This window comes from Siphateles boraxobius, unplaced genomic scaffold, assembly GCF_051911475.1.
Source record: "Siphateles boraxobius isolate OS27281-9 unplaced genomic scaffold, OSU_SipBor_1 9, whole genome shotgun sequence".
Taxonomy (NCBI): Eukaryota; Metazoa; Chordata; class Actinopteri; order Cypriniformes; family Leuciscidae; genus Siphateles; species Siphateles boraxobius.
In genome coordinates, this window is record NW_027509219.1 from 4,579,622 (window position 1) to 4,591,863 (window position 12,242).

A 12,242-nucleotide genomic window follows, 5' to 3' on the forward strand; every position below is an offset into this window, starting at 1 on the left:
ATATTAAAATAATTAATCATTAGTTTATATCTTATACACTGTGTGCTGTTTGCATTCTTCCCATTTGCCACATCATATCTCTTCGAGATGGGCTTTTCAGCTGTTGCTTCACTGAAAACAAAGTACAGATCTCAGCTGAACATTGAGCATGACTTGAGAGTGGCAGTATCAAGCCTGCAACCCCGCTTTGAGAAATTGTCTAATGCAAAACAGGCTCATTGCAGCCACTAATGCAGGGATAAATAGACCTGTCTTGCCAAATGGATTTCTCTTCTTTTCTTTTTTTTTAACAGATTGCAAAGTGGCACTTTTATTTCTTTTCTATTTTTGAACTTGATACAAATTTTGACACAGCTTAACTTTTATTTTCTCTATTTTTTAATTTCATGCAAGTTATGACACAGCTGCACTTTTATTTTCTTTATTTTTGAACTTGCTGTTATTTATAGTTAGTTTGTTTTTAGATACAACTATACTGATACTACTTGTTGCTTCAATAAATTGGAAAATTTTAAGCTTGTTGCGTATTTCATTAGCATTGTGTTGGGGCTATGGGGGCAGGTGGGGCTTGAAAATCCCCCCTTGTCCAAAGTGGGGAATGACCGAAAAAGTTTGAGAACTACTGACTTAAATAAACACTTTAATTCTAAAAATTCTTTAATTCTCTTTGCATCGATTTGTTTACTATCGATATTTTGTCAATGTAGTTGTGCATAATGTTATTTATTAATGCTGATGATCCCCTCTCGATGCTTTTAGGAAGTAAGAACCCTCAAATTAGCCTGAAATTAGCAGAAATTCGAACTGACCAGAATGGAAAGGTAGGTACCTGTCCCCAAGCTCACTTTTCTTTCTTTATTCCTGGTTAAAAGGCTTTATAATAATCTCTTATTCTTTTTGTAGATCATTAGCGCACAAAACAAGGAGCTTGTTCTCCCGTTCACAACACTCTTTCCTGGGGTTGAGTACATTGCGAGAGCTGGATGGACAAAAGATGGCAAATTGTAAGTAACAACAAATAATTGGTTTATAGAAATGTACTCTTATGTCTTTCCTATATACTGATGAGCCAAAACATTATAACCAGTCACAGGTGAAGTGAATATTGATCATCTCCTAACAAGGCCACATATTAAAGGCCCACTGAAGTGCCTTGGAAAGCGCAGCTTTGTATGATGGGTTGATGTAATTTCCACTGAAACAGGAAGCTAAGGTGGGACATATTAAATGGCTCTTCCACCTTTTCAAATAGCCAATAGCGTTTAGTTTACCTAACAGACTGCAAGTCGTACTTGACGGCATTATGTGAGCGAATCCGAACGCTAATGATACATTGGATTTAATAATAGAGGTGTGAATGAACCTACGTATAAAAATAACCAACGTACAGTTGGAAAACGGAATAAAACTTGAGGGTTTGAGTAACCGAACACACATCTCTACATATTGCTCCATAACGTGTCAACGGTCGCTTTGGCCAGGTGATATTTATAGCATTTGGGGCGGGATGCTCTAGATTCTAGAGAGCATTTGATTGGACAGAAGATGTGATGAGAAGCTAAAGTCCATGGTGATGTCATAAAAATTTGTGACCCATTTTAGCGGAAGACTGAAGTTTTAAATCTCCTAAATGTGAATTTTGTTATTGTTTTGGTTTAAGGTCTGGGTAGATTAGATGGTAAGCAAATAATCAGTTCTCTTAATCAGCGTGTTGGATTAAGGACAAATGGGCTGTAATAAAGATCTGAAAGACTTTGACAAAGGGCCAAATTGTTATGGCAAGGCTTGTGGGTTGCAGAATTTACCAACAGTGGTCCAAGGATTTACAAACCACAAACGGGCGACAGGGTGTTGGGCGCCCGAGGCTCATCAATGCACGAGGACACGAGGCTATCCTGCCTGGTCTGAGCCAACAGAAGGTCTACTGTGGCACAAGTCACAACATTTTAATCATAATTATTAGAGGAATGTCACAAAACATGGCGCTTCACACTGCTGTTTAGCCTTAGACCAACCAGAGTGCCTATTATGACCCCTGTCCACCGTTGAAAGCACCTATAATGTACACGCGAGCATCGAAACTGGACCATGGAACAGTGGAAAAGTTTTGTCTGGTCCGCTGAGTCCTGTTTTCTTTTACATCACGTGGACTGCAGTGTACATGTGCACAGTTTACCTGGGGAAGTGATGCAGCAGGATGCACTGTGGGAGGTAGTGTGATGCTCTGGGCAATGTTCTACTGGGACGTAAATGTGACGTGTATCCTACCTAAACATCAGGTACACCCCTTCATGACAATGGTGTTGCCTGGTGGAAGTGGGCTCTTTCAGCAGGATAACGTTAGCTGCCTCACTGCACACATTAGCCGCTTTCCGACCGGAGGGATTTTTGCAGTTCCTAGAACCTAACGTTCTTATAACCCTTTTTTTCTCGTGTACCGACCGGACTAAGTTGGGTATTTTTTAGTTCCTCAGAGCGTAGTTCCATAACTCTTTCAGTACCTAGTCTATAGAGCAAGGACTTTTTTAGTTCCCTTTCCCTAGGTCTACGTTGATTGGTTCAAATTATAAGTCACGCCCACTGTCAACATGGAACTTGCAGCGCCCTGTCTTAAGAACTTAAGACAAACATAACGCATTCAACCAGCTAATTGCTAATGCTAGCTAAACTTACCCGTCATTTTGTGTGCCTCCTGCGCTCTGCTCTTCTATCTTCTTCCATCATATTACTGAAGATCATATTACGCTTGGGCCTTCGTCTTCTTTCTCTGTACAGAACTCAAGCATAGTCTTTAAACGCCGCCGTTTGTACTCCGTTATTAAGGTCCCGGCAAGGCAGAACAGGAACATTTCGATAGCCTCCTCTATGCTGGTTTGTTGTTGTATGTGGCCGCACTACAGTGCTTGCGTCACTCCCTTACCCCTCCTACCAGTTCCTATGGCCACTTGGCCAGTGCAAACGCAAACAGCAAAACCAGGTTTGGGGGAGAGTAGTTCTTAGAACTGTTTAGAAGTGGACAGTTCCTATAACTAAGTACCTGTAACTACTTGGTCGGAAAGTGGCTATTGTTCAGGAATGGGGAACATGAAGAAGAACATGATTATTTGAGGAACATGATGAAATGTTTAAGGTGTTGCCCTGGCCTTCAAATTCCCCAGATCTCAGTCCAATTGATCATCCGTGGGATGTGCTGGACCAACAAGTTCGATCCACCTCTCAGCCTACAGGAATTTAAGGGTCTGCTGCTAACGTCTTGGTGCCAGAGACCACAGGACACCTTGTAGAGTCCATGCCTTGTTGGGTCAGCGCTGTTTTGGTAGCACACAGAGGACCAACAGCATATTAGAAAGGCTGTCATAATGTTTTGGCTCATTGGTGTATGTAAACAAAAAAAACAAAAAAAAGTTTATTTTTTAGGATACTGTATTTTAAATATAGTTATGTAAAATCCAAATAAGCTTTACAGATCATTATTGGAAAGGGTTTTAACAATGTTTTTCATGCTTGTTCAGTGAGCCATAAACAATTTTTGCACATGCACCTGTGGAACAGTCCTTTAAGTCCTCCCGTGTCCACACTAGACGCGTTTAGCTGTATGCGAAAAACATTGTGTATCGTATCGGCATTTCGTCCAGATGGAACCAGCGTTTTGGGAGACTGAAACCGCTAATTTTTGAAACCGGGTCCCAGAGTAGATAAATCTGTAACCGACACCCTTGCATTTTCGTGTGTACAGCCAATCTGTATATTTTGTGAAATGATGATGTCATCACCAGTGGTGGAAAGAGTACTGAAAAAACATACTCAAGTAAAAGTAGCATTACATTCCAAAAAATGTAGTGCGAGTAGAGTAAAAAGTACTTGTCCAAAAAACTACTTGAGTAAGAGTAAAAAAGTAGCTTATTTAAAAGTACTCATGAGTAGTGAATAGTGAGTACTGAGCTGCGGATTCTACCCCTTACAATAAACACTATGCACTACAATTTATACATTTAAAATTGTAAAATTGTACATACTGTAATTCACATTATATTTTGTTCTTTGTTAGAAAGATTGACGAATATCTATCATCCATCTTTTTAAAATGCATCAAATAGAGAGATTAAAAAATACCCAATTTCTCTCCAAAACGGTATCAATGTTAGTGTTTTGATAAATGAGAATCACTAATATTATCAGATTACCTCACCTAATGCACTGAAAAAGGCTAAGATTGTGAGCTAACACTAATTACACACTTTAATTCCATGATATTAAATATGTTACAATTTAAATGTAAATGCACATTGTTCTAGAAGGGTGGCATCATCCCTTACATTTTACACGGCTACATTTACTCACATTGTAATGCTGATAATTTAATTTGTAAGGAAAATTGTGCATTAAATAGGGAAGTTATATCCAGGAAACTTTTACAAAAGAAACAAACACACACACACACACACACACACACACACACACACACACACACACACACACACAAATGCATGTCTCTTTGTAGTCTCGGTGAAGCTGTTTTATCAGCAGCATCCACACACACACACAAAAAAAGTTCAACATGAAAAATGTTTTTGCGCAAGTGCACTTGCCAAATGAAGACGGATTGTAATGGATCAATCAAAAAACGTTGTTTATTAACGAGCTGTAGTCACGGACTGACAGAAATGCAGTTCAAGTTAACGCCATGGTTCATAGAGTACACTGATTCTGAATCTGGCGGCATGGCGAGCGCGAGACTCGGCAGTGCACAGATCGTGACGCGCGTCTCTCTATAATGTGATTTTGAAGTAAATGGGAGCGGGAATTCACCGCATTATGAACTCGTCACGCAATACCCCCAGCCTCAGACCAAATGTTAGGCCCTGTAGACAGGCCAGCCTATATAAATATCATATTAAGCAGAAATGTGAAATTAGAGGATTGATATCTGGATTGATGCGTGAAAAATGCACTTCCACAGCAGTCACGAGTAACAGCAGGAATAGGCGGTTAAAGTTGTCTATGCTTAATTTGATTTGATGACAGTCACGAGACCGCTTACTCAATCCAATCACGTTGATGGATAAAAATAAAATACATTTAAAACAAGCATGTAACGAGTAACGACCACAAACAGAAGGAAAATAGCGGAGAAAAAGTACCGATACATCACTTAAAATGTACTCAAGTAAAAATAAAATTACAAAAATTTTAAACTACTCAAAAAAGTACAATTTCTGAAAAAAACTACTTAATTACAGTAACGTGAGTATTTGTAATTCGTCACTTCACACCCCTGGTCATCACCCCATGTGTCAACCTTAGTCAGACAACGCTAAGTCACGTAACAGCACCAACAACTGCAGTGCGGACCACATTCTTGTGTTTGTGCTGCAGAAGCTCCTGAGCCTCTTTTATGTTTATATTTTTATTTTATTTCTTCATTTTACTTCTTATTTATTTATATTTCTTTCTTATGCCAAGATGCTTGTCTGTTGTCTGATTAAGACATTTCGTATTTTGTAGGGATGGGCATTTCAAGAAAAAAATTATATTCGATGACCGCTGGGAATTATTTGATTAGTATTCGAAAAACGCACCCCTGGCCCACATGCTCACTGGTAAAATGGCGTTCGCTAGAAAATTCTGCTCCGACATAAAATTTCTGTCTGTACTGTCTGTAAGCCTAAGAAAGTTAAAGAAAACGTATTTAGTTTCATATTTATGTTTAAATATGTAATTTTTTTTCATTTCATCTAGGTTGATTATATGAAAAGTGAACCACATGAGTAGGCTAAGATAGGATCATAAGATGCGCAATATATCGGGAGACATAATTTTGACCACTTTATCAAGTTTTGTTTTGTATAAAGCCTTTCTTTAAAGTGAATTTCTTTTTTTTTAAATCGTAGCTTAATTTTAATCAATGTTTTATTAACCAATTGCCTGGATTTAATAAATAAGCAAATATAGCAGACAATATAATCTGGACATGGAGGTGCCGGCGTGATAATTTGCATTGCTCATGAACTGGAGCTCTACAGAAATATCTACAGAAAGCTTAAAATGTCTACATTTAAACACAACATTTCAAAACGAAAAGAAATTGGTGCGTTCACAATACTGTGAAGATGGCAAGTCAGCATCGTCAACACCTTTGCAGCCGAGAGTGACACAGAAAACACTAGTTTATTAATATACAATTAAAATGTTGTCTTGCTTTATTTGACATTCATAATGATTACTTTTGCCGGTTCTTTGTGGCAAGCTATATGCGTCCGCTAACTAATCGAATATTCGAAAATCATGACTCATCCCTATTTTGTACTAGGCCATTTATGCTTGTTCATATTGTTCAATAAAGTTCTTGGTAAAACAAAAAGAACAAGAACATAAGCTACTGAGCCTAATATTGTATACAGCGTGCAAGGTTTATGCGCATGCTCCAAGTTTTCTCCATTTTTAGTAGTGATCGACCGATATTGATTTTTTTATAACCGATACCGATACAGATTATTTGCATGTGTATGTGCCCGATAACCGATATGCAGAACCGATATTTATTTACTGTTATACTTCTGTTTTTGGCACAATTATTACAACACAAATGAACTGAACAAACCATTTTATTTATAACAATCACTCCCTCCTTGCATACAAAAAAAAAAAAACTTTATATTTATACACAAATAAATAGAGGGGTCTGAGTCCAAAAAATAAAGTGCACTGTTACTAAGTGTCTTTGTTTAAAAATAAAAGCTTTGATGAGGTAAAAAATAAAGCAAAAAAACTATTCTAACATATTTGGATATGTTTATTTGTTTTCATAAATGGTAAACTAATCAAATTACAATAAAAACATTTATATTATTACATTATATAATTTATATCTAAATTATACATATCATTTATAAGCATCAGCAGCAACAATGTTAACAATATGCAAAATAAATGTTAAAAGTCTAATGTTTTCATATGGAAAAAATAATTGACAGGGGAGTCATATCACCTTTGCAGAAATGTAATTCATTTTAAACAGTTTTAGAAGGTTTATGTGCCGTTTAATAGGTTTAAACTAAGAGTGAGGAATAATTCACTGGGTAATATTAATTCACTGCATAATATTAGCTGGAATAGCCTATAACATCAGGAAAGTAACAAACAAAACAGCATATACATCATTGCATTTTCCAACTAGTATGTTATTAATTATTATTAATATTTTTGTCGGTCTAGATCATGAAATGCTTTATGACAAAGTGCTGTTTATCTATGCATTTACACATAACTATAACATTAGGCTATACGTTACTCAACCGCGATCGCGCGTGCAGATAATAAATAATTAATTTCCACAAAGCGGTATATTTAGATGTGTATTAGCGAAATAATTGCTATGTAGTAAATGATAATATAATCTAGGGTGTTTAAACAAGATAATCTTGTCAAAAGTTTCATTCAGTGGTCGTGCTTGCATTCCTGATCATCAACCCAGTGAGTGCTCAGCAATATGAACGAACTTTTTTTTCGAGACTAATGGTGAGCAAATACAACAGATAGAGAATTAAATTCAGCGCTTTATTTTCAACATGCACTCATTCATGTCTGTTTTATTTAATTAATGTAAAGTTACGTCTTTATTGGGGAAGGACATGACGGATTACGCTACGTGGCTCAATGAGTTAGTCTCAATTTTTTAGAACCAAGCTGCATAAATAAACTATATCAGGCATTTATGTCTCAAATCTCATTTCTGCATGCATGTCTGTTATGTTAAATAAAGTTGAATAATTAAAGCAAAGCAAGTAGAACATATACTTTACCTGTGCACAGAGTTGTTATTGACTGATCTCCTCAGACGCGGGCTGCAATGGCGGAATTCTCAAAACGGCCACAAGATGGCGCCGTTTATCGGAAAATCCGATATTACAAAACCGATTCCCGATTATGGGAAAATGCTTAAATATCGGGAAAAATATCGGTAAACCGATACATCGGTCGATCACTAATTTTTAGTGTATCTCTGTGGCAAATTTCTTGGCCACATACTGGTCTGGCATGTATACTACATCGTTTTGAGTTGGTTTAGTGTGTACGCAGATATTTCTTGAGACGGCGCTGTTTACGGATTTTTTTTTTAGAACGAGGGCAAAAAAATAATTGGAAAGCGAAAGCTCTGGCCTTGTGTGGATGTGGACTAAGGCACTAACAGATTAATGACGGTAGACAATTAAGGTCACGGTTCCAACAACTAAGGACATTCAAGAGACCTTTCTACTGACTGGGATAAACACCAGGAGAAAGATAGACAGGGTTCTCTTATGAGAGGTTCTCTCGTATTGCGTAAGCTAGCTTACGCTAAGGGTGAAGTCATCTTTTCTCGAGATTTTGAAGCCAAAAATTATCCTTAATTTTGCATTTATTGTCAACGCATTGCAGCAGCCAGCAGACCTAGAGCAGGCCATCTTGCGTGCTCATTGGCTGCCGTGCGGCAACTGCTGCAGCCTACCACTGAGCTTGGCGCGTGACGTCGCGCCCCTCTACGCGTCACAGCCCGCCAAAATGGGGGCGGCTCAGCGTATAAAAGTCAGGCTCAGAGGCTGCGTCACTGATTTCATCATCTACAGCGAAAGTCTCCGCATCGCTGGATTTTGAGAGAAGCTTTTCCGCCGTCGAAACTAGCAACCAGCAAGCTTAGGAAAGTATCCTTTGAGTTGAGTATCCTTTATAATGCATTATCCTGTGAGTGTTCGACGCTGCGACACCCACTCTCTCTCTCTAAAAGAGCGCAAGCGTTTTTCTTAAAATGCCTCGCCTTTCCTGCGGCTCGTGCAGAGCCCCGCTCAGCGCCGGAGACCGCCATGTGATTTGCGCTCTCTGCCTGGGCCCAGACCAGGCAGCCCTCGCCTGGGATTCGGGAGGCTGCGTGCACTGTGAAGCGCTTCCGCTGTCGACCCTGCGGCCTCGACTCGAAGCTTTCACCACGGACGCTGTCACTCCGCCCTCTGGACCGTGCAAGAAGGAACGCCGCTCACAGAGACCACCGCAGCCTGAGGTCACACTGGAATGCTTGCTGGAGTACATTCCGCCAGCTTCTCTCTCTCCTTCTCCGCCCCTCCCCTACGCGCAGCTGCCGGCTTCAGCCCTCACTGCCGCCTCAGGGGACGAGGCTGAAGGAATAGACCCAGGTGACAGCTGTTCCATCCTGGCATCGGACAGCGAGGAGTGGTCGAGTTCTCATCACTCCACCTCCTCCTCGAGCCAGGAAGGCTACAAAAGCTACTGCAGCAGTGTATTCGGCAGCCAATGAGCCGGTAATGCAACCCGCTCGCCTGCACACAACCGCTGTCGCTACGGCAACCCAGACAAATCTCTCTCAAAAAAAAAACGGTTGGGTCCCGCCGTGGCCGGACCTCCATTGAAACATTTTGCCCTGTCAGTCCCCTTAGAAAAGGCTACTGCAGCGATGTATTCGGCAGCCAACAAGCTGGTAATGCAACCCGCTCGCCTGCAAAATCTCAGGAGTATAACGTCTGGTTATCCGGCTCTCGTCGTGCTGCTCTAAGTGTAGAAAATGTGCCCACATCTCAGTGTTCACCCCTACACGCAAACACGATACCCCCGTGTCTCTCACACTCACAGAGCCCACTCTCATAAAGCTGGCAAATGCCGCTCGAGTGCTAGATGTAGGAAATGTGCCCACAACCCTGTGCTCAAGCCTACTTTCTGGCCGCTCTGTCACACGGCTATGACAACCTCATATCGGTCAGGTTACGAATGTAAGTTACGTGCCCGCTTACTAGTAACGCCCGGCACTGCTCGCGCATCACAAAGTTATCTCAAAACGTTCCCTGTTCAAAGTAACCGGGACGTTACATGTGAAACAGCCAGCCTTCGCCGTCAGCGAGCCGCCGTATTCAAGCACCGAGAGCGCGCGCCGCGCCCATATCTCCGGTTCAGTTTTCCGAGCCCACAAAGTGTGGCGATCGGAACCCGGAGGCTATTCTGCCTAAGGCTATGAATGTAAGTTACATACCCGCTCACGAGCGCTCACGCTTACTAATATACGCCCGGCGCTGCGCGCGCTTCACAAGAAGGGTATAATTTCTGGTTATCCGGCTCAGGCCGATGGTGTCATAAGTGTAGATAAGGTGCCCACATCTCAGTTTTCACCCCTACACACAAGCACTATACCTGTGTCTCTCGCTCTCACAGAGCCCACTCTCTTAAAGCTGGCGATTGCCGCTTGAGTGTTAGATGTAGGATACGTGCCCACAACTACGTGCCCACGCCTACTATCTGCTCGCTCTGTTGCATGGCCACAACAGCCACACAGCGGCAAAGTTATGAATGTAAGTCACGTGCCCGCTCACGCTTACTGACAAACACTTCGCCCCAGGCTCCGCTCGCACTAAATATTGTCATAAAATGTTCCCCATTCCCAGTAATCAGGTCATCTCAAGTGATACAGACAGTCACAGCTGTCAGCGAGCCGCCGTTCCCAAGATCAGAGGGCGCGCGCGCCCCCCCACACACCTCCTGTTCAGTTTCCCGAGCCCGCAAAGTGCGGCGATCGGAACCCGGAGTCTAAGACCTATCTTAGATCTGAGATATTTGAACAAAGCTCTCATGAGACGGCCGTTCAAAATGCTCACGACCAGACAAATCCTCGAGCAAGTTCATCCGAAGGGCCTGGTTTATTACTCTCGATCTGAAAGATACATACTTTCAGATCCCGATAGTCCCCGTCACAGGCCATTCTTCAGATTCGCCTTCGACGGTCGGGCATATCAATACACCATCCTCCCGTTCGGCCTGTCTTTGGCACCCCGTTCATTTACGAAGTGCATGGATGCGGCTCTTGCCCCCTTGAGAGTGTTCGACACCTGGCCGCGTCTTTCCAGGAGGGCAGCATCACATCTCTGAAGACATTCCAGAGGATGCTAGGCTGTATGGCATCAGCTGCGGCTGTGCTTCAGCTGGGCTTGCTGCGCATGCGCCCGCTACAACGCTGGCTGAATGCCTAAGTGCCTCACCAGGCTTGGGTTTCAGGCTACAGATGAATCAGAGTGACTCAGACCTGCTTTTTGGCTGGTTAGTGGCCGACTGGTACCAGCGGGGAGTGACAATGGGGGCTGTCTCACACCGAAAGGTCATCTCGACTGACGCCTCCAACTTAGGTTGGGCCACCGTCTTCGAGGGCAGACCGGTCTTTGGCCTGTGGTCAGACCAAGAGAGACGCTTCCACATAAACGCCCGTTCATACAGGACCATCATGTGCTAGTCCGCTTGGACAACATGTCTGTGGTGTCCTACATAAACTGTCAGGGCGGTGTCAGATCCAGAAGCCTCTGCTATCTGACAGAACGCCGCCTTGTATGGTCTCAGTACCTCCTGCGCTCGCTGAGAGCTGCGCATGTGCCAGGCCACTGGAACGATGGTCCAGAAAACTGTCCAGGAACCACGTTCCCCCAGAGGAATGGTCCCTGCACCCATAGACAGTCCAGTTACTGTGGCGCCTTTTCGTCAAAGCAAAAGTCGACCTGTTTGCGTCAAAAGACAACGCTCATTGCCCACTGTTTGCTGGCCACCTGTTTCCCACTTATCTATGTTCTCCGGGAATCCCTGGGTCTCATGAAGTGGAGACTGGGCGCGCACGGCGCTGACAATGGGTTCCCGTAGCGTAAGCTAGCTTACGCAATACGAGAGAACCTCTCGTAAGAGAACGTACTCGGTTACATACGTAACCTCGGTTCTCTCTACAAGAGGGAACAAGTAATGTGTAACCCGACCGTGCAGGCGCCATGAGCGATTATCGCTTCAGCTGATGAAACCAGTGACACAGCCTCTGAGCATGACTTTTATTCGCTAAGCCGCACCCATTTTGGCGGGCTGTGACGCGTAGAGGGCGCGAAGTCACACGCCAAGCTCAGTGGTAGGCTGCAGCAGTTGCCGCACGGCAGCCAATGAGCACGCAAGATGGCCTGCTCTAGGTCTGCTGGCTGCTGCACTGCATTGACAATAAATGCAAAATTAAGGATAATTTTTGGCTTCAATATCTCGAGAAAAGATGACTTTACCCGTAGCGTAAGCTAGCTTACGCAATACTCGTTCCCTCTTCTAGAGAGAACCGAGGTTAATTATGTAACCGAGTACGTTCCTGATCACCTGTGTGAATATGGCATAGTCTGCAGCAGAAGGCATGAGGACTGCAGATGTGACCAGAGCAATAACTGCAATGTCCATAATATGCTAAAGGTAGA

The 12,242-nt window shown here is 42.6% G+C and overlaps 1 protein-coding gene across 4 annotated transcripts in view; it reads left to right on the forward strand.

The window, feature by feature from the left end:
- Positions 1-12,242, forward strand: part of dpp9 (dipeptidyl-peptidase 9) — a 43,740-nt gene that overhangs the window by 16,960 nt on the left and 14,538 nt on the right. For all 4 annotated transcript variants that reach the window (XM_077224571.1, XM_077224573.1, XM_077224572.1 and 1 more), the window contains 2 exons: positions 760-821; positions 904-1,004. In XM_077224571.1, coding sequence (XP_077080686.1) covers positions 760-821; positions 904-1,004 — 163 coding nt within the window. The remainder of the gene's footprint in view (positions 1-759; positions 822-903; positions 1,005-12,242) is intronic.